The sequence below is a fragment of the Elephas maximus genome, chromosome 16 (genome assembly GCF_024166365.1).
Source record: "Elephas maximus indicus isolate mEleMax1 chromosome 16, mEleMax1 primary haplotype, whole genome shotgun sequence".
NCBI classification, from domain to species: Eukaryota; Metazoa; Chordata; class Mammalia; order Proboscidea; family Elephantidae; genus Elephas; species Elephas maximus.
Window position 1 is genome coordinate 52,372,961 of NC_064834.1, and position 21,235 is coordinate 52,394,195.

Genomic DNA, 21,235 nt, shown 5'->3' on the forward strand with positions numbered 1-21,235 from the left:
CTAACTCTAGACCTTTTCTTTTTTTTTTTTTTTCTTTGCTTCCTAATTCTCAGTCCTTCCCTCTCCCACTCCCTCACTAGCTCAGGTTCCAGTTCTTTCAGCTGATAACCCAGGTTCCACCTCTGGCACTGTTCCTTGGCCCAATCCTTGGACTGTCCCCACCCCATTCCTATGGCCTTGTCCACACTGAGGAACCTGGACCCCCCAGGAGTGTCAGCTGTGGCCTTCCGGGCTTTTAGGGCTCAGGGCCACCCCTCCGCACCAGAGGTTTAAGTAGGGAGATCAATAGCAAACAGTTGTAATGATCTAATTAATTATGGCAAAATTAAAAGCGAGTACAAAATCAATCTCTGATGGTGTTGAAGATGGAATTCAATTGAGAGCCCATCTGTGCACCCCCTCGACCGTATAAATATGCAGCCCAAGGACAGACCTAATAGCTGGGCTTTCCTGGGAGCCTCTCTTCCCCTTTCTTCCTCTCCTGCACAGGGCTTCTGGCTCACTCACTCTCTCTAAATCTAGTTTGCCTCCTGAGGCCTCCTGACCCCACCCCTCCCTCTTTCCTGGTCCTGTTTGCTCAGGCTTCTCTATTCTCTCACTTTTCCATTTTCCCTCCAGGCAGGCAGCTCCCTCTGCCTTGTAGGCCCGAGGTGTGTGGATCTTGCTCCCAGCCCGGGCAAGTCTCCCAGCAGATGCACCTAGGCCAGCGCCTCGGGAAGGAGAAGGCAGAGCGGTGAGGGGCATCCTTGAGCGCCTTTCAGGGTCCTCACCCCAAGCTTTCTGCGCTTCGGCTCCTCCAGAAGCTAGACCGGACCGCGGCGCATCCCACGTCCCCAGGGGCGCCTGCGCCTACCTGCCGGGTCGGGTAGGGGCCGGGACGCCGGGTTGCCCGCCGCGCTCCCTTTCGGTTCCTTCTTTTTCCCGCCTTTGCCGGCGCGGGGCTCGCACTCCCGGCGGCCGCGGCTCGCAGAAGGGTGGGGAGGAGCTGTGGCCCTGGGCAGGAGGCCGAGCGGGGTCTTAGAAAAGGAAATCACAGTTCCCTTCGAGGCTGCCTGGCTGAGCAGCCTCGAAGGGAACTGTGATGGTCTTCTGCCCTCCCCGCCGCCTTCTGTCTTTCTTTCTCTCTCCACTACTCCCCTCCTGTTCTTCTGAACCCATCTCCTCCATAGCCCTGTGGCTTCCCGAGGGTCCGCACCCCCCAGACAGCCCCTACGTCCGGTCCCTTTTGGCCCCATCCGGCTACTTTAATGGGACAATGATAAACGCGCTCGAGCGAGCGTGCCTGGAGGACGCCCGCGCGCAACCGCTGCAGACGGGTTTGCGAAGGATACGGGTTTTATTCTCGCTGCGCCTGTTCCGTAAGAAAAGAGAGAGGAAAGGGGAAGGGGGAGAGAAGCGGCAGCTGGGTCAGTTGTATCTTCAGCCATCGCCGCGTTTTCCTCCCAAAACCATAAAACAAGATGTTTATTTGTCGTCCTCCCTTTTTCTCCCCTTTTCAGCCGCTGGCCTTCTCCAGTCGGCTCTCCAGCTCTCTGTCGTTGGTCCCCTGCCTCTCCCTCCTAGGGTCCTAGGTCCATCCTTGGCCCATACTGAGCTCCCTGCCCTCGGAGACCCCTGCCTCTCCTTGATCCACAGCCCGGCCCTCAGTGCCTGGGGGAGACACAGCCTAACGCCTCCCCACCCTCTTTTGCCAGACCTCCTCTCCCCGTTATTAATTGCTGTGTTGACCTGCAGGATTGATTGGATGCCCCTCTGCAAGAGGCTGCAGAGGCCTTGGCCTCGGAGCAGCCTCGCTGAGGGCAAAGGGAGGAGGGAAGGCACAGGATCTAGGTTCTGAGCTCCCAACTCAGCCCGTCTGGAATACAGCTGTTTGCCTAGACACCCTTTGCCACACTCCCCCCACACAAACACCTTTACGCACCCTCACAACTCAAACACACACTCACAGACCCCTTCACCAAGAGTTGCTCAGTCCCCAAGAAGACACACCAGAAATTCTCCTTAATCGGTTTAGAATTGAAAGAAACTTCTCTTCCGATTATTCAGTTTCTTCAGTGTATTTGTTATAGCTCCGGGTCTAGACCTCACTGTCGGCCTAGACAGGGCCAACGAACTCCTGGCACCCAGGCCTTTTACTGTCCGACTGATTTTGCGCCTTCTGTTTTCTAGGAACAGTTGCAGAAAGTTAAATAATCCTGAATGCGGCTGACCCTTAAAGCCTCAAACCAAAGCACTTTCGCCAGAAAGAGACCTTGCCTTTGCTTCTCTGTGATTAGTTTCAGCCCTTTTGTTTCAAATTCGGGGAATGGACGGCCTTGGACAGTGGAGGGTGGAGGCTTGCAACCCCCCTGGGGGCAGGGGTCGAACTTACGCTTACAGCGAGGGCCCTTCCCTCCTACCCCTACCCCTCGCCTGCCTAAACCGCTGGGCGTGCGAGCGCGCGCGCGCACACACACACACACATGCACACACTTACGGGACCCCAACAGCCACAAGCAACTTCCAGCAACACGCCCCTGCCCCGACCCGAGGCCACGGGACAGCTGGCCAGGAACCCAAGAGGGAGTGAGCCCTGGGATATCCCGACTCCAAGGTGGGAGCTGGGGCGGGAGCGGGGAGGCCGGAGTACACAAACCTTGGCTGTCACCCGAAAGAACCCCTTTCTTGGGGCCTCTCCCTATCTCTGCCAGCCCTTCTCGCCCGTTTTTCCCTCTTCCTCCACTCCAATCCTTTGTCTCCAGCCACTTTGCGCGCCGGGAGCCTGTCCCCCGCCTTCGCACCCCTTCCTGTTGTCTTCCCAGTCTGGCTAGCAGGTCGCCCCTCCTTACCCGTTCCCGGCTCTGGCGCATTCTCCGCCTGCTCCTGGCATCCATACAGCTGCTGGGAGAGGAGGAAAGGAGGGCGGGCACACCGCGGATGGATCCAAGACAGTAGATTTAGGGTCTGCTCCCAACTCCGAGAAAACTAGGCACGGTCCTCCCGCCCCTCTCTAACTCTGCCAGGCCCCGTGCCCTCGCCAGCGTGGAGCCCCTGCTCCACAGCCGTGGCTCGCTGGCTTCCGGGGTCCGCCCTGTGTCTAGAGTTGCACTCCCCTACCTTGCTCTCCGTTCCCTCTCGGCTACCCCTTGCTGCCGCCTGCCCCCTCCCTCCGCAGCCCCCTTCGTCTCGGGGGCCATGGCAGGTGGCGCCGGGGACATCGCGGGCCTGCCTGCACTGTGTCCCCCAACCACAGTCGGGTCAGGCCGCGGGCTCAGGGCCCGGCTGAGAGGGGGGTTAATCATTACTTCGCCACCGGCACCCAGCCTCCCTCGGACTATCTTACCGTGGCTTGTGGGGGGGAGAAGGGAAGGGGACAGCAGGCCCGGTGGGGACCTTGGCTTCGCCCAAACCAGCCTCTTCGGGCCTCCAGGCACAGGTGCCTTCTCCATCCCCTCAGCACCCCTTTCACGTCCCTTCTTTCCCTCCTTGCCTCTCCCCCTTTCCATGCCTCCTTCAGTCAGGCCTCGCTCCGCCGCCTCATCCGGGCTCTGGCTGTGGCAGGTTGGCTGCAGGTCTTCGGAGGACCAACTTTCTTTGTTTGGAAGCGGACCGGACGGGATTTCCCTCCCCTTGTCTCCGCTGGGGGCCAGCTCCCCCCGATGGTTTTGGCGGACTGGCCCGAAGGGAACGGCGCCTGAGGCCACTATTAACCCAGCTGGGGGCTGGGGGCTTAACTGATCCTCTAGCAGCTGCGCTGGTGCCTTGGGGAAGGGGTGCAGGAAGAAGTGGAAAAGGAGGAGTGGCAGGAGGGATGGAGACAGAACAGAGGGTTAAACTTGGCCTGGGTGGGGTATGATCAATGGAAAGAAGAACCCTAAAAGGGAGGAACACAGGAAGGGGGGCAGTGAGGGATCCCCTAGGCACCTTTAAAGGATAGAAGTTGAATGGAAAACACCACCTCTGCCTGGGCTAAGTGCTCAGATTCCTCCCTTCCCTCTGTATAGATGGACTGGACATTTATTCCTTAGTCTACTGCAGAAATGTTTGGTTTACGAAATGCTCTCCCATTGGTTAGCTCCATGGAGTAGGCAAGACAGTTGTGGTCAGTCCCATCTTACAGGTGAGGAAACTGAGGCTCAAAGAGGCAAAGGGACTATGCATGTGGTAACTGCCGGTCCTCCCCCTGGGCTGTGGGGCATGGGCCCCTTTCCTGCTGTGCAGAGGTCCATGCATGTCTGGGGGATGGAGGAACGGGTTGTCCAGGTCTGAGCCTGAGTACAGTTCTGGGTCTCTTCTTATCCCCCAACTCCCCCTGTGAAGAGCTTGTCCTCGCTTGGGCCTCCACTCCAACCCTGTTGTTACTGTAGACCGCTGGCCCAGTTCCTCCTGGCTTGACTCTTTTTCGCACCCCCCAGTCAGGTGGCCCGCGGGTCGCAGCCACCTGGCAGGCCCGTGCCGCTAAGAGGCCGCTTTGGTGGCCAAGTGGCTCTCATTGTCGTCACCCCTTAAAGAGGCTGCGAAGGGCCGGGGCAGGTCGCAGGGACCTCTAGCGAGAGAAGCCGGGTTAAAGGGGGAGGGGCGGAAGGATAAAGGCCCAGCACGTGCGCTCAGCCTCCACAGGACCAACAGACCGAGCGGGCGGGGCGGCCGCCAGTCAGGCCCCCGGGACTTCACACAAGGAGCCCAAATATTGGGAACAAAAGCGGGAAAAGAAGAATAAGAGCAGGAGGGAGGGAGTGAGGAGGCAGAAATTAGGGGGTCTTAGATGAAAAAAAAAAGTAGCTTTAGGGGGAATGTGCTGTGGAGTGTGAAATTGCAGCCCATGGTGCTCCATATTGTACCAGAAGCTCTTCCAAAAAAAAAAAAAAAAAAAAAAAACCCATCCTCCAACGTGACCAGAGGGCTAGGAAGGGGGAGGGGCGGAGAAAACCGGAGGGGGAGGGGAAGGGCCAGGCGCGAACTGGTCAGACCAAGCCGGAGAGGGGGCCCGGGTGTGCTTGCCAGCCTGGCTGATGAGATCTGACCGCCGATGGTGTGCGCCGGGCAGCGCCGCTGTCCGGAAGGCGATTGGGCCAAGGCGTCCACCCCAGAGCTTGATCGTCAGACGAACTTTTTTTTTTTTTTTAGTAGTGGCGTTGGTAACTTCCAGAACTGGGAACAACCTAGAAAAGGAGCTCGGCTGCGGAGCGGCTCCTCTGCTCTCCCCTTCTCTCCTCCTTCCTCCGCTTCTGCTCCTCTTCCCTTCGGACTAGTTTTCCTCCCTTGGTTCTAAACAGCTTCCCCTCGCCACCCCCCCCCCAACTTTAATGCGTTTAATTTGGTCTGCTCTGTGGGGAGCATTTCCTGGGGAGATACATTTAATTTCGGAATTTCTAATCCCCTCCCTCAGAGCCCGGGCCCTGACGCCCCTTACCGCTCGCCGGGAGGTGGCAGGAGGAAGGCAGGCCCGGGCCACCGGGGAGGGACAGGGCTGGAGTCCCCTGCCTTCCCAAATGCTCGGAATCGGGCGACTGGGCCTCAGGTCAGGGCCCTGCCGGAGAAGGGGAGGCAACGACGCCTTTAGCTTTGCCTAGCACTGTAGAAAGCGCTGGGCCAGAGGGAAACGACTTTCCAAACAAGCAGAAGGGTCGCGAAGGGAGCGGGTGCGAGCGGTGGCAGCAGACGAAGGTCTACACTGGCACTGCACTTCCTTCGCAACGTGCCTAGAAATGTTTGGGAGCTCCGGGTGCGAGTCGCACTTGGCTTGGCTTGTTGCGCCTGTTCCTGTATATACACGCCGGACCGCCGCCTCCCGGACACGTCCCCATGCAGAGCAGGCGCGGCCCGGGCCGAGAGCCAGGAAGGCCGCAGATCGGCCCACCGCTAGGGAGGAGGCCAGGGCGGGGGCGCCGGGCGCCGGGCGAGCCTGGCAGGGAAGAGCGGGGAGAAAGCGAAGGAGCCGAGATCCACAAGGAAGATTTATTGGGCAGATCAGATGCACAGAGGCAGCTAATGAAGCAAATCCCGAGATGGGTATCAGAGCAACTCCCCAAAAGTTTCTTTGCCTTTAAATTTCCGCAGGGAGGCGGGTGCCTTGTTTGAAGTGTAAATGCCCCTAGGTTGGGGGTGGAATGGCCGCTTTGAAAACACCAGAGAGAAAAGGTTCATTTAGAGGCAGACGGGAAAAGCAACCAACCCTGACAGGTTGGAGCCCGGGTTGTGTTTGGGGTTGGGTTGTTTTCTTTCGTTCTCGTTGCTTCTTACCTTTTTTTCTTTCTTGCTTTTTTCCCTCTCTACCATTCTGTAGAGATGAAGAAAGGGAAGGACAGGAAAGAGGCGGTCAGAGGGAGAGGCCAACGGCCGGAGAGAAAGCTATAGGCCAGCCCTTCATCAGGAGCCCTAGGAGAAGGCAGAGCTGTGGCTAAAAGGGGTACCTAATCGTCAGGGAGGACTCCTCCTTAACTTTCTAGACCTGGGAACAGGCTGGAGCTAAGGAGGAGACTGCCAGAGGCTGGCCTGGCCAGAAAGAGGGTGAGTGTCCAGCTAGTGCAGTGCTGGGACATCCGGAATAGAGGGGCTGCCTGCAAGTTAGACTACCAGGGAATGGTCTTCACTCCTCAGGGGATGCCTGTGAATGGTAGGGGCGTGAGCACAACCTCCAAAACAATTTGTGCCTTAAGTCCCCATCTGCAAAACGTCAAAATTCCTCTCGTCCAGTATGTGCAGATGCATATCATCTGAGCTCACACCCACAGCGTGTGTAACACAGGGCTATGTCTAGCTGGTTCTAGAAAAATCTGTATCTAAGGTGGAAGGGAGTTCTGCCCACAGTCTTGTTCCTCCGATAGTTCAGACCCCTCCTCCCAATCATAGGGAAATCTTGGGGCAAAGGGCTCTTTTAGCTCTGAACTGGTCTCGGTGAGGACACTTCCTCAATGACCCCTCTCACCCCAATTCTGAGTTAACTACCTCCCAAGGGAAGCCCGAGGCTGTATCAGCTAATATCACCTGAAAGCCCCTTGATCCCAGGCCTGGCAGCGGTGCCTTTAGGCACCTGGCACTGTTTTCCTTTTTTTCTCCCCACTCGAAGTTAGTGCGTGTTCGTGGGGTTGAATGGCCAAAGCAAACCCAGGAGCGCCATCTACAGGCCTCCAGAAGAAGCGACTGACCTTCAGGCCGGACCCTGTGCTTCCAACCTCCGGCCCAAGGGAGCTGGCTCCACCGCCCAAGGGAGGTGGGGGCAGAGGCTGGGATGGAGGGGGCAAGTAAGGGAGGGTTTTTTTTTTTTCTCCCAGAAGTTACCCCAAGGAGGAAATGGGCTCAGGAAGATACAGGACGGAGGGCAAATGCCGGGATCCCAGCGAACCCGGCCCTCTAGTAGTGAGAGGCTCCAAAACCTTGTCTGGCTGAGCTTGGCCGGAGCCGTGCCTGAGGAGCAAGGGGGTCCCCCAAACCCAGTTCCGGGAAGCCTGATGGGAGTCCTGGCTGAGTCTGGCTGGTGAGGCCCCCGATCCTAGTTGCTGCCCAAGCCCCGGCCAAAGAACCGCAGCGCGTGTCCCCAGCGCTTCCCCGTGTGCCGGAGACTGCAGGCAGAGCTGGAGTAGCTTTAGGTCTTGGTGGCTAGCGCGCAGCGCAGGGCAGCGCAGACTTCGCCGAGCAGCCGTTTTCGCAGACCCAGGAAAGCGGGGGGAGGGAGAGAAGGAGGGAGAGTTAAAACATCAGCTGAAGTGCCAAGATGATTTATGAGACGAGGGAAAATATTTCATAAAGATCTCCCGGATATTCTGTACTTAACCAGTTGAGAGACAAAGGGCCTCCTTCCTGGTGTGTGCGAACGGACCCGAGCTAGCGAGAGAGCGAGGGAGCTAGTGCTGGCAAGGGCTGTGGAGGCTGGGGCCTCAGCTCCGGCGGGAGCGGGGCTGGGCCCAGCGCGCGGCGCCTCCTGCGCTGGCTTGGGATCGCCGAGCTGGCAGCGGGCGGCGCTCCGCCGCGTTCACAGCCTCCTCTTCTCCCCAGCCGGGGAGAGAGAGTCTTGGTCTCCTGCGTTCTCTGCCGTCCGCGACCGGCCGCTCCACACTGTCTCCCTCCCCAAGCCCCCTCCTCGGCCATCCGAGGGCCCAGGAGCCAAGTCCCCGGGTTCTGCTGCCGTCAGTTGGGTCCCACCGGAAAGGTGGGTCCTCGCTGGAGCTTTCCAGTCCGATTCCAAATCGAGTGCTCTGGGTTGCCCAGACCCCTGTGGCCAGGGGACGAGTGAGGCTCTGGACGCAGCGGCTGAACGTGGGACGGGAGAGGACAAACTGCCCGCACTTTGCCTCGGAATGAGAATGGGGGGGGTGCGTGGGCGGGGAGGTACCTCAGGAGGCAAATGCGAAAGGAAGGAACAGAGAGGGAGGAAGGAAGAGCCAGGAAGGAACGGAAAGGAACTCGGGGCTGGGGGTAGGGGAGTTAGGACTAGGGATGAGACTGGCCGGGCTGCGCGGCCCATGCGGGCACTGGCCGGTGGATGGCAGGTCTGGGAGAGTTGGGACTGCGAGCCGCCTTCGGAGAGCGGTGCGCGGCGCGGCCCTCTGTCGGTGCCTGAATATTCATTAGACCGGTCGCTCTTTATCCTTATCTAACGTTTATCTTATCGGCGAGTTTCGTTTCTCAGTGTAGTTTTAATCCCGGGCTCCCCCTTCCCCCTCCCCGGCCCGCTTCCCTCCCTCCCTCTTCCTTCGCCCGCTGCTCCCTCCCTCCCGCTCGCTTCCCCCTCCCCTGCCCTCCCCACGCCGGCACAGGAGTGACAGGCGCGGGGCCCTCCTCGCCGAAGCTCGGGGCTCCGGCGCTGGCGAATCACAGAGTGGTGGAATCTATTGCCTTTGTCTGACAAGTCATCCATCTCCCGGCGAGGGGAGGAGGAGGGGGTCTGGAGGGGGCTTTGCAGCTTTTAGAGAGACACACACCGGGAGCCGCCGCTCCAGTCTCCGGCCGAGCCTCCTCGCAGCCGCGATCCACCTGGGGCCAGCCCCGCTCTGCCGGCGCCGCTCGGCTCCCTCCTCCCTCCGGCCTCCGGCCGCGGCGGCGTGCCCGGGCCTGTTCCGGGGGCAGGGGCGGCCCGCGCGCTCCCTCCCGCCGGCGCCCGCTCGGACGGCCCGGGGATTGCTACTTCTCTACCAACTTCGCCAACTCGCCGGCACTTGGAGAGACCCCGCTCCCGTCCGGCGCCCTCGGGCCGCCCCCGCCCCGCGCCTTCCGCGACCGCCGCCTCGCGGATGACCGGCTTCCTGGGGCGCTGAGTGTGCTGCCGCCCTCGTCCAGCCTCAAACCGGCCGCAGCTGCAGCGCGCACCATGCGTCCCCAGTGCCCCCCAGCCCGGCCTGCCGTCCCGGGGCCGCTCTGCTGATCGCCCAGCCCGCGCGCCCCGACGGCGGGAACTTGCGGCCCCAGTGGCTGCCAGCCCGGGCAGCCCGGAGGAGTCCCCGCGGGGAGCTCAGCGCGGCCTCCCTCGCCCCCGTGCGCCTCGCTGCAGCCGGGCGCCTGCTCACCTCCCCCCCACCGTCCCTCCCTTTTCTCCTCAAGTCCTGAAGTTGAGTTTTCGAGGCGACACGGCGGCGGCGGCCGCGCTGCTCCCGCTCCTCTGTCTCCCCATGGATATGCACTGCAAAGCAGACCCCTTCTCCGCGATGCACCGTGAGTACCCGCGCCCGGCTCCTGTCCGGCTCGGGCTCTTCGTCCCAACCTAGTCCTGTCCCAAGGCGGCCCCGGCTCCCTGCGCTCAGGCCCCATCTCGGAGGCCACGCTGGCTCCTCTCGGCCCCTCATTTCGTTCCTCCCCTTTCCCTTGGCGCGGTGTTTCTCAAGCCTCCAGCTTCCTTTCCCTCCGCCTGTCACCCAGGCTTATCCTCTGCCTGCTTTCCCACCTTCCCCGGTGCCCGGCACCTGCCTTTCCTCCTTCCACCTGATCCTTCTCAGGTCTCCGGGTCTTCTGCAGTCCCAGGTCCTGACTCCTGCGAAACCCCACTCCCTGGTGGCCCTCTTGCCCTGGGTGGGGCACTAATGGGCAGGTAGTTTCCAGGATTGTGTTTTGTGTTGTGTTTTCTCTATCTGTTCTCTATCTCTTTCACTCTTTCTGTCTACCTCCTCCTTCTCCCTTGCCTCTTCTGTACCTTTCTCAAACTAAGAGTTGTGGGTGTTTAGGAGGAGACTCCCAGCGTGGGTAGCCTCAGTGTAGGACAAACTGGCCGCAGAGTGTGGGGGTGGGGTGCCCCCTTCTGACCCTCAGCTCCCAGCAGCTCCCGGGCCTCCTAGCCAAGCTAATGCCGAGCTCCTTGCCGGCTGGCTTGAAATGCTCCTTTCCTCTCCCTTTATTTCTCACCACTCTCCTCTCTCCTTTTCTTGAGTTGGGAGTCCAGGTTGGCACGACATCCTTGTGGTGGTCGTCTTCCCCCACATCTTTCTTGGAGATGCTCCAAAAACAAAGGGGGCTTCTGAGGAGAAATCTAAGTCAATGCCAGGGCAAGGAGAGCAGTTTCCTGGGCCACCCTCGAAGAGCGCAGCTCTGCCCCCAGTTTTGGAGGCACCTGGCTGGGCTTCCACTCCCTGGCAAGGCTGATGCAGCCAGCAACCTGGTCAGGGGGTTGCAGAGAGGGAGAAAATGAGGGGGAAGAACAAAAGGAAGGCAAATGCCAAAGCTGGGGAGAAAGGAGAGAGAAATCAAAAGAAGGGGAAGGAAATTGAAGGAAGAAAATTGAAAGGATTTTGCAGAAAGGAGAAAGGGAGAAAAGTAATAGGAAAATGAGGGAATTATTTTAATAAAATTTGAATTTATCTGATTCATTTCATTCATCTTAGCTTGGAAAACAATTCCAAGATTTTTTTTGCAGTTTTTTTTAAGACAAATAAGATTCTAAATAGAAAGCTCCTCCCCATCAGTAGATTAATAATAAAGGATAATTTGTAACTTTTCACAGGGAAACTTTTAGACCTGATTTGGGTCTGTGCTTTGGAAAACAGAGGAGGAGGGAGAGCTGTGTTTTTTTTTTTCCCCCTTAAGCATATATTTAGCGTTACAAGGGGAGCTTTACAAAATACTCCTGGGATAAAATTGATTTCCCCAAATAATCTCCAAGCGCTGGGGGCCAGCGCCAAGGCCTCCGACGCTGCGGGCCCCTGTTAGCCGGGCTGGAAAGCCTCCCTCCTTTCCGGAGGGAGTGGACCCGGGTCCGCAGCCGTCTTCGCCCTGCCTGCCTGCCTGCCTCCCGGCCTGGTCTCCCCTGCTCGCGCTCTCCTCTCTTGACGATTCTGCGGACATTCTGCCGAGCCGTAGCCGCCCACTGGGTGCCACTTGGAAACCCAAAGTGAAGCAAGGCAAGCAGAAGCGGGTAGGAGAAGGGAGAGAGCTTTGCGCCGGCCGGCCGGCTGGCGGGCTGGCAAGCGAGAGCTGCAGCCGGAGTCGCCGCCCGGGGCATTCCAGGCCCGACTCTGCGCCAGCTTCGGGAGCCCACCCTGGACCCCCGCCGTGCCTCCTTCCCATCCCCACCCTTAGACTGGGGCCGAAGGGCCGGGCCCGGAGCCCGGCGAGGCTGAATTATTCATCTTTAATCTGCCGGCAGCTGCCGCCTTTTCATACCGGTAACGCGAGTTCTCCCGGGGCCTAAATTATTGATGATCCGGGTTTGGAGGGAGGGGAAGGTGAGGAGTGGGGCTAGAAATAGGTGGGGAGACAAGAGAACGTAAAAGGAGAGGTTCATTTTTCCCCCAGCTTCCCCATCAGATGCTAACTCCCCAGAGGATTCGCCCACCCTTGCCCTTGGTCCCCAGAAGGGGACGGGAGGGAGATGAGGGGAGCGCATGGGTACCCGCTTTCTCCGAAAGTGGCCTGAGGCTAGCGGGGCAGAGGCTGCAGGTTGCCGGCCGGCTCCAGGCCCGCTTGGCAGCTACAAGTCTGCGCTCAGATTGCTCAATAACTGTGGCTGCCGGTTGATGGCTCTAGGTGCCGGGTTTCTAAACTGCTGCAGGCGAAGGAGGAAGGGGCGCGCGGCAGCGACCTCAGTCCTGGCACCCGGTGTCCGCCTGGCTCCGAGGTGGGGAGCTCGCGCTGCAGCAGGGTTGGAAACCCAGAGCCTTACTCTTGCCTTGGCTAGAGGAGCAAACGCCTTTGGTGCTCGGTTGCCTGCGCGGAAACCGCAGCTAAGGGGTCAGAGGGATGCGAGCTAGCTTGGATTGGCTGCACAGAGTGCCCCTGAGCCACCAACCCGCCGGGCGGCCTGGACCAGGCGACCTGAGCAAGGTGGTAGGCTGCATATCTGGAGCAGCGCGGCAGCAGGCGAGCGGGAGCAGCCTGCGCTCTCGGCTGTTGCCGGCGCCGCTCGGCGCTCCGCCGCCTCCCGGTCTCTGAGGGCTGCAGACCGAGGTCCCTGCCTCCTCCACCTTCCTGCCTCCACATGGTTTTCTTTGAACTTTAGACATTTTAGAGGCAAGAGGAAAATATGGTCCCCAAATATCTAGAGGCAAAAAAAGAAAGAAAAACGCACGATTAAATAAAAAGAGAAAGAAGTAGGAAAGCTCCGATTAAAAATAAATACAAAGAAACAGGTAGGGAGCAAAACAGCCCCTAAGAACCGAGTCAACCAGATCCCGATTCCCCAGAATCGCCATCCGCCAAGACCTAGCGCGCAAGGACAACACCCCCTTCCTGCGGCGCAGGCGGGGATCCCTCTCAGCCGCCTGGTCTACAGTCTGCCCGGCCCTTCCCCTCCTAAAAAAACTAGCTTTCCTGAATTCTTCCCCGCTGGCATGAACTCCCCCTTTCTGTTTTCCCCTACCCACCCTTCCCCTTTTTCTTTTCTTCTGCCGGGCTTCTCCACTCCCTCCCGCACTTTCTACCATGCGTCTTCGTGGTCTAAGAACCGCGTTCTTTCGCATCCCTGGGCTCTGCGTCTGCGCTTCCGCGTCTCCAGGGCTTCGCGGTTCCAATCCCCAATCCTCGGCCTTGTGGTCCGCGGGCCACCCCTCTCCGCGAGTCCGGGAACATGCCCCTCCGCCCTGGCCGCGGACCCTGACTAATGGCCGGTCCCTGCTGTGTGTGGGGTGTTGTGTTTTTTTTCTTGTCTCTCCCCAGCAGGGCACGGGGGTGTGAACCAGCTCGGGGGGGTGTTTGTGAACGGCCGGCCCCTGCCCGACGTGGTGAGGCAGCGCATCGTGGAGCTCGCCCACCAGGGTGTGCGGCCCTGCGACATCTCCCGGCAGTTGCGGGTCAGCCACGGCTGTGTCAGCAAAATCCTGGGCAGGTGAGGGCTTCGGAGCTGCCCCGGGCGATGCCCTGCCTCCTTCCCTGGCCAGCACGAGGTCTCCAGCCCCGGGACACTGCTGAAAGCCCCGGACGCCAAGCGGGAGAGGGAGATCCCCTACCGACTCGAGAGGAGCCAGAGCTCTGTTTCTTTTGGAGAGGACGCTTAGGTGGCGGCAGCAGCTTCAGGAGCCAGGGTGGAACAGGGTCACCCAGCTCCAGGGCCCTCTCGCGGAAGCGGCCTGATTTCCTGCCTCAGAAAGGGAGGGACGCCTCTTCTAGCCGAGAAATGCCGACTAGGGGTTCAGTGAATGGGCTAGGGAGCATAAACGGGTCCCCAAGAGGAGAAAAAGCAGCGTTTGGGAGGCCGAGGAAGGATCCTGGCTCCCATGGGCGCTCTGCGCTCAATGGTAAAGGGTTAGAGGTGGTGCCTCGGCCTGGGTGGGCCCGGAGGCTTTGCCACACTGTTCCCCTTGCCTTTCCCAAGTAAAAGCCTGGGTTTTCCTACCCAGACGCACATCCTGGCTGGCGTACCCGCAGCCCACGGTGTGACTGCCTCTACAGGGGAAGCGTCCCCCTCGCCCTCGTCCTCGCTCTCCGCGGTGTCCCTCTCCCCAGCCAAGCGCCCTCTGGAAGCCAGCTCAGCCACGCTGGGAGTTCTCCCTCAGTGCCGCTGTCTTGAGCGGGAGAGCGGCTCAGCGGCCCCGAGCCTGCAGCCTTCTGCCGCCGCTGCCTCTCGCTGACCCCGCCGGCCTTCCCGGCGCAGGTACTACGAGACTGGCAGCATCAAGCCCGGCGTGATCGGCGGCTCCAAGCCCAAAGTGGCAACTCCCAAAGTAGTGGACAAGATTGCTGAATACAAGCGACAGAACCCGACTATGTTCGCCTGGGAGATTCGAGACCGGCTCCTGGCCGAGGGCATCTGTGACAACGACACCGTGCCCAGTGTCTCTTCCATCAACAGGTGAGCAAGCTACCCTGCCTGCAGGGTGGGACCCCAGCTCCCTCTCCTGCCTGAGGGGCGGCTCCCCCTCCCCAAGTTCTCAGCTCTTTCTCCAGACTCCACCCTTCCTCCCTGCCCCAAGCCTGGAAGACCTTTGGGCAGGAAGAGGGGACCTGCAAGGCAGAGAGATAGGCAGGGCTGTCTCTGGCCCAGGACTGGGCGTTTCCTGCCAGGCTTCACCTCCAGCGTCTTGGAAATGAATCCAAGTGTTGGTGATAATTAAGACTCCAAGATTATGAGCCTCAGTATCTAGAGACAATCACAGCCAAAGCCTTTAAAAGGACCAGTGTCTATTCATTGCCTTCAAACAGACTTCCCTTTCTACAGGCATGCTTGCTTCCCCAGGGGCAGCCACCTGTCCTGGCTCCCCCACCCTTCCTGCGAACCCCCACAAAGCCAGCCTCCCCTGGGCCCAGGCCACACTAGCCAGCTCCCTCACAAGTTTCCGGTTGGCAGGCACTGGTATCCAGGCCTGCGGAGCAAATGCTGTTAACCACCAGCCAGCAGTTGGTAGGAGGAGTGGAGGAGCTGGGCAAGGAGTGGTTGACCAGGCAGGGAGGGAGAACTCTGGACCCTGAGGCTGAACCCTGGGAGATGCCCCCGACCATCTAGGGTGACTATCTCCAGGCTGAAGTCTTTGCACTGATGATAGGCTTAGGGAGACACAGGCCAGAGTCCCTTCAACACAGAGTAGCACAGGGTAGGTAGGTCTTCTGGTCCCCAAACCGCTGCAATGCATGTGCATCCCATGCACATGTGCCCCGGGCCATGGTGCAAGTGTGTCTGTCCGTGGTGGGTCCAGAACATATAAACAGCAGTTGGGCCCAGGATCCCAGGCTGGTTTCACAGGTCACAGAGCTGTCCAACCTGACATCCAAGAGACCCCTCACGAGTCACACATCAGCCAGGAGCAAATCCCAGAAAGCCTTGGTCAGCCTTTCAACCCTGCCCCCCATTCTATGGCAAACCGCAAATGAGAAAGACTAAGGCTAAGGGCTTCATACCCTTGTTATTCTTTGCACTCTTCATAGGCTCATTATCAGGGCAACTAATAATTCAGATGGTGCTTTTTTCTGAAACTGGCATCACACATCAAGGGTTTTTTTTTTTTAATATTTTGCAAACGATATGGAATTATCCCAAATCATCCTGAAAACAGCAGGTAAAATTAGCTGGTAGAATGTACCTTGGCTAAAGAAGATTCCCTCTGCCACACTTGTGCTGTAACGTACTGCGAGGCGACCCCAGAAATTATCCCAGTGTGTGCCATCTGTATTAAAATGGTTATTCAGTTATGAACAGGGTAACATAATACTGATCAGCTAATTATACACCCTCCGAAAACCCTCCAGCTCCCTGGGCCTGGCTCAGCCAGGTATTGAAAGCATAGCGGTTTGATATTCAGACACCTTCCACAAAGGAGCTGGAGAAAGATGCTGGCTGATTTGGGAGAGGAATGAGCCCTTTGCATTTAAAAGCCAAGGGAGGAAGCTGGGGAAGCTCTGGGTCTGTGGCAGGAGTGACAGAAGGGGACTAAGCATTGTTTTCTGCTGCTGGTCCTGGGAATGAGTTGGAACCCAGGTCTTGGGAAGAGAGTAGCCGGGGCCAAGAGTGGTCTTGCTGAAAACTGTTGTTGGGACTGGGTGGTGGTGTTCTGAAGAACATTTGTGAGAAATGCTCACTGTTACTAATAGGACTGGCGATCCTTAAAGGAACCCAAGACACAGATGGCTAAGGCAATTTGTTTCTTCTGATGGTGTGGAGGGGCAGAGGTAGTGGTAGCCTTGTCTAGAACCCCTTGCCACCCAACAGACCCCCCTCACTGGCTGAGGTGTTTTGAAAGCAACCCTCACTGGCTGAGATGTTTTGGAAGCAAGGTTTGGCACAAGTTTGGGAATGCCCTCATTCTGAAAAGCCATGGAGAGCATGGGACAAGTGACCCTAGGATTAAGCTCTAGAGGCCTTGAGGTCAACCCATCAGAACTGGGAATTGGAGAAGTGAGCTGAAAGGGAGATGCGAGTGGGAGAAAGAATGACATCCTCTTGAGAGCTGCAGAGTCTGTCAGCACACAGCTCTGTCACCTGAGGGGCCGGGAGGCCTCCTTTCGGTGTGGAGACATGGCCATCTGTGGGCAGGTGTGCTTGAGATGGAAAGAGAATGGAGAAGAGGGATGGGGATTGCCACTGAGAGCACAAGGAGCAGACAAGCTATTCCTGATATCGCTTTGGGGCAGGACTCTCCCATGTTTCACGTTTCGGAAAGAATTCTGGGGGCTTCCCAGTGTGCTGCTGAGTCGAGGCTGGCGGGATGCATCTGGGCACCACACCCTTAGCTTCATCCCTATCAGTGCCTTGCTTGATGGGGAAAGGTTTTTCTGAGATGTGTTGTTTTACTCTAAAGCTTAATAAAGGCAGAAGTTTCTGTGGGTGCCAGTAATGTCAGAACTTTGCCCTTTTGCAGTTTTGAGAATCCTTACCGCAGGAAGAAGCTGGAGATTTCTTCTGTGCAGGAAATGCAGAGTGTTGGGAATGGGTGGTTCTTGCATTTTGAGGTTTATTGGTTGGTGAGGTGCCCAGTATGCTGGGTACTTTATAACTGTGATGAATAAGGGTGTGCGTGTGCTGGTGGTTGGCAAGAAAGGAAGCCCATACATGCTCACCCACCTGAGCCAAACTGTAAGGTGTTTCATTTTCCCCTCCCCCAAACAGATGCTGTCGCCGCACTTGAAATATGCTGTTATGGTTATAAACTAAATCGCTTTTCATGTTTTAAAAACAGTTTGGGCATTCTCTGATCCTGTCGTGATAAAGCCATCCATTCCACATTCTCCATGAGCACATCCTCATAGAAATGCCCATTTGAGCCAATGGAGTGGGTCAGGGAGCCCCCTTGCCCCCATCACAGGGACTACTGTCAAAAATCCAGAGGGTTGACTAGATGGCTGAGCATATGGAATTTATCTGAACCATTCTAAATATTGGGTTACTGATCACTGAGCATGGAGTTGCCAGCTCTTCAGCTTATATGCCACTGCTGTGGAGGGAGGGTGTTTATAAACAGGTGACTTTAGGTTGAAATCTGTTATGGGAAATGGACTGGAGAGGGAAGAGATGGAGGGGGATCTATGCTACTGAAACGGGAAAAAGTCACCTAGTTACATCGCTAAGCAGTTGACTAGGTAGGAAGGATTTTTCTGATTATATGCTGAAGCCTTCTGGTTTGGCTATTGTTCTGGGCAGGGAATACAGCTCCTTTTAAAGGACACACTCCTTGAGTCTCAGGTTATTGAAGATCCCCTGAGGGTTCTCTCTTGGAATGAGCTGACGATAAGACCATCACTCCCTAGTTTCTTCAGCCTGCCCTACACTCCCTGCTCCTAGATCTTTGGAGTGGACTCTTCCAGAGTCACCCTCACACCGATCACCTGCCACCCACACTTTCCCTTAGTCTGTTTGGCTCTTGGTGAGCACATTTATGCTGCAGGCCCAGCACTGTGTTAAAGAATTCTTTCCTGTGTCATTCAGGTATCCCCCCTGTGTCATTCCCAAGTCTTCTTCAGAAGCCTAACAGCGGGGATGACAGTGGTCTACCAGCTGTTCATTCAAAGACATTTCCAGATAAGCTGGGAACCACTCATCCTAGCCAAAGGAACACTGAAGACATGGGCAGGGCTGAGGTCTGTCTCCCTCTCTGAAGCTCAGCTTCCAGAAGCATCATGCAATTGACTCTTGGACTTGACTTGGCATGAAGCTAGGCCAGAGGGGCAGCATTGCCTACCACATTTCCATAATCTTGCAGCTGTTTGGTGGCCAGGGCTGTTGGCCTCATGACAGACAGCCAGGGCAAGTTGGTGGGTGAAGAAAACTCCCTGCAGAGAAATAGGAGACATAAGGACAGGGTACTTGCCTTAGGTGGCCTGGGGCCTATCAGACTGGGCCACATATAGCAGACAAACATTCCAGTTTCTGTTTGAGAAGCCTTGGTCACCTGTCCTCTCCCAGGGAGTGTCACCTGCTGCTAAGGTTGCTCATCATTAGAATAAAATGTGAAACAGGCAATGCTGTTGGCCTTCTTGGAGTCTCTGAATGGTACAAACAGTTAAGTGCTTGGCTGCTAACTAAAAGTCTGACTGTTCAAATCCACCCAGAAGTTCCTTGAAAGAAAGATGTGGTGATCTGCTTCCAAAAAATCAGTCACTGAAAACCCTATGGAGCACAGCTCTACTCAGACACACATGGGGTTGCCAAGAGTCGGAATGGAGTTGACAGCAACAGGTTGGTTTTGGTTGGTCTTCTTATTCCTTAAAATGAGCTGGAGTCGTTCTTATGAAAAGACCATTTTTGTGTCCTTAGCTGTTTTGGGCTGGGCTTCTTGGCCGGTGTTGTATAGACCTGTCACTTCCCGGTGGCTGGCCGAGGGCAGGCTTTCAGGCCTCTAAAAGGCTTTCAGGTGAAAGCAATGGCTGGTTGCCCTGAGTTCTTACGTCAGCTGGCAACTCTTCAGAAGGGAAGACAAGAGTGGTTGCCCCTAACAAAAGGCCTAGGTGGATTTTGGAAGGTGATGCAAAGAAGAAAAGAGAGGGAAAACCCTGAATAAATAAATAAAATGTGTCCTAACTGTTCTGAGGACTCAATAAAACAATCATATCAAATATGAAGAGGCATAAATCTTGTGTCTGCACAGGTAACCTATTCAATTGCTTTTATTATCACTCAGACTGCCTCCATTTATTACCGTTCACTGCCTGGGCAAAGGAGGCTGCATGGAGGGTGGTCTCCGGTGCAATCCTACACCCCAAGAGGCAACAATCAGCTCATACAGCCAGGGATTTCGATGGGAGTCCAGGAAGGGCCCATCTGTCTGCATGAAAACCAATCAATAACTCTGTAACCAGAGCTCTTGTCACAAGGAAATGGACAACACAACAGTTCAATACAGGGGCCACAGGGGGAATTAGCCAAGTGGAGATGGGGCCAGGCAGGAGCAGCCTCTGGAAAAGGGAAACAGGGATACCTGGAAAAGGGGACCTGGGGAGGAGTGGGGTTGCAACAGGGAGAGAAAAGCATTTGTGTACATACTGGCACAGGGAGAGGATTACTACACAAAGTAGATCCAAGGAATGAGAGGCAACATTGGAAGTTAGAGTGGTAGGGAACATGCATTTTGGAGGGTAGCTGAGGAATGGGCTTGTTCTGATACACATGGGATGACGTGATTGTATATGTGACGATATGTACTTGTGGATGTATCTAGAGAAAGAGTAGCAATAGTAGTAACTGGTACAGAAGATGTATCCACCCTCCTCCCTGAGAGCCTGCATTCTGAACAGGGGGCTCCCTATGAGCCCACATGGAATGGGCTACTGCTTTCCAGGCTTCTCAGCAGGACTGATGAGGCACACCTTAAATCAGGGACCCCTTTGTCTGCTTCCAGCTTTCTAGATCTCCAGCTCTAGCTACTCTGCAACTTCGCCTCTGAATGCACAAGTCCACCCTTAACCCCTCCTCATTGCTACCTGTAGTTGGAGTTCTTATATTAAGAGGAAAATGTGTGTACTGGAAAGAATTCCTTCCTCATTTCCTGTTCTTTAAAAGAATGTGGCCAACGGTGTTAACCTGGCCTGCCAATTCTCTAAATCCCTGCTGGTTCTTCTCACACCTCCTCCATCCCTCTAAGCCAGGTGTCCAGACCTTGGGTTCTTACAAAGAAAGCAGCTACAGGTATAGGGTGTGCCCAGCTGTGGGGGTGCATCTAGAGAAGGTAGAGGGGCTCCTGACCAGTCTCAGGAGTGGGAAGCAATATCTTCTAACCAATGCCCAAATAACAAGTGAAATATTGAAGAGGTGAAAAATTGAATCACTTTGGGTTTATCTATCTACTATTGAACTACAAATTGAGATGTTTTTCTCCTGTGGGGTGGGGTGTTTTGGTACTACACAGGCTCAAGTTTAATATCTTCATGATAGTTTAAGGCATATAGGTTGATATCTTCTGGGTGTGTGGATTTGCGTGTGTTGTGTGTGCCTACCTCTGCCTGCTCGTAGGTGAAGGGGCTCTGAGGCCAAGAGGAGGAAAGGGAGGAAGGCTCACAGGACAGGACCAGCAGTCACAGGCAAAGACTGAATCCCCTGTACTTTAGATCATTAGGGTCGATCAGCGAGGTAGCCACTGGGCCATTGGGAGGTGGCAGAGGGGTGGGTTAGTCCTCATTCCATAATTTAGGCAAACTGGTCTCAAATTTTCATTCAACTATTATTGTGCTATAGTGTAACCCTCTGGAGTCCAGTAAGAGGGGCCTTGCTACAACGATGCCATTGTGTAATGGAGAACTGTGTGATAAGTTGTCCATACTTGCTTTAACACTCGAGTCCCCAGCCCAGTTCACGGGTTTAGTTAGGGACCAACGGCATAAACAAGGTGAGGTGAGAATATTGCTCCGTATAGCTAGGGGAGAGCCCTGGTGGTACAGCAGTTAAGAGCTCAGGCTGATAACCAAAAAGGTCGGCAGTTGAATCCACCAGCCACTCCTTGGAAACCCAATGGGGCAGTTCTACTCTGTCGTATAGGGTCACTATGATTCAGAATTGACTCAATAGCAATGGATTTTTTTTATATATATAGCTAGGGGAGGAAAGGATGAGGTAGGATGGAAGGGGGTGGAAGGAAAGGGAGAATGAGGACTGGAAGAGTAAGGACAGAGGTGATGGAGCTGATGGTGAAAGGAAAGGTCTGGGAGCTGGCTTGGCCTTGATGGTTTGGGAATGCAGTACAGGGAATTTCAGAGTTGGGGGGAGGCTTGAAAAGGAGAGATAGGAGCCTGCTCCTCTGAGCCAAGGCTGTAGGTAGCCCTACAAGGTCTTGGAGGTGGTTGGAGGGAGCCAGAGCTCCAGGGTAGCTGGTAGTCTAAGTTGAAGGGGGTATAAGGAGAGGCCTAGAAAGTGGTAAAGGAGAAAAGAGGAGGGCGAGCCAGGGAGGAGAAAGGTGGGCAAGTTTCTGAACAGAAGCCC

The 21,235-nt window shown here is 56.4% G+C and overlaps 1 protein-coding gene across 4 annotated transcripts in view; it reads left to right on the top strand.

The window, feature by feature from the left end:
- Positions 1 to 9,569: 9,569 nt before the first annotated feature.
- Positions 9,570 to 21,235, top strand: part of PAX2 (paired box 2) — an 82,323-nt gene continuing 70,657 nt past the window's right edge. For 3 of the 4 annotated variants that reach the window (XM_049855198.1, XM_049855200.1, XM_049855199.1), the window contains exons 1-3: positions 9,585 to 9,627; positions 13,057 to 13,225; positions 13,991 to 14,188. In XM_049855198.1, the coding sequence (XP_049711155.1) occupies positions 9,585 to 9,627; positions 13,057 to 13,225; positions 13,991 to 14,188 (410 nt within the window). Of the gene's footprint in view, positions 9,628 to 13,056; positions 13,226 to 13,990; positions 14,189 to 21,235 lie in introns of all 4 variants that reach the window. The other variant, XM_049855201.1, reaches the window with a different exon arrangement.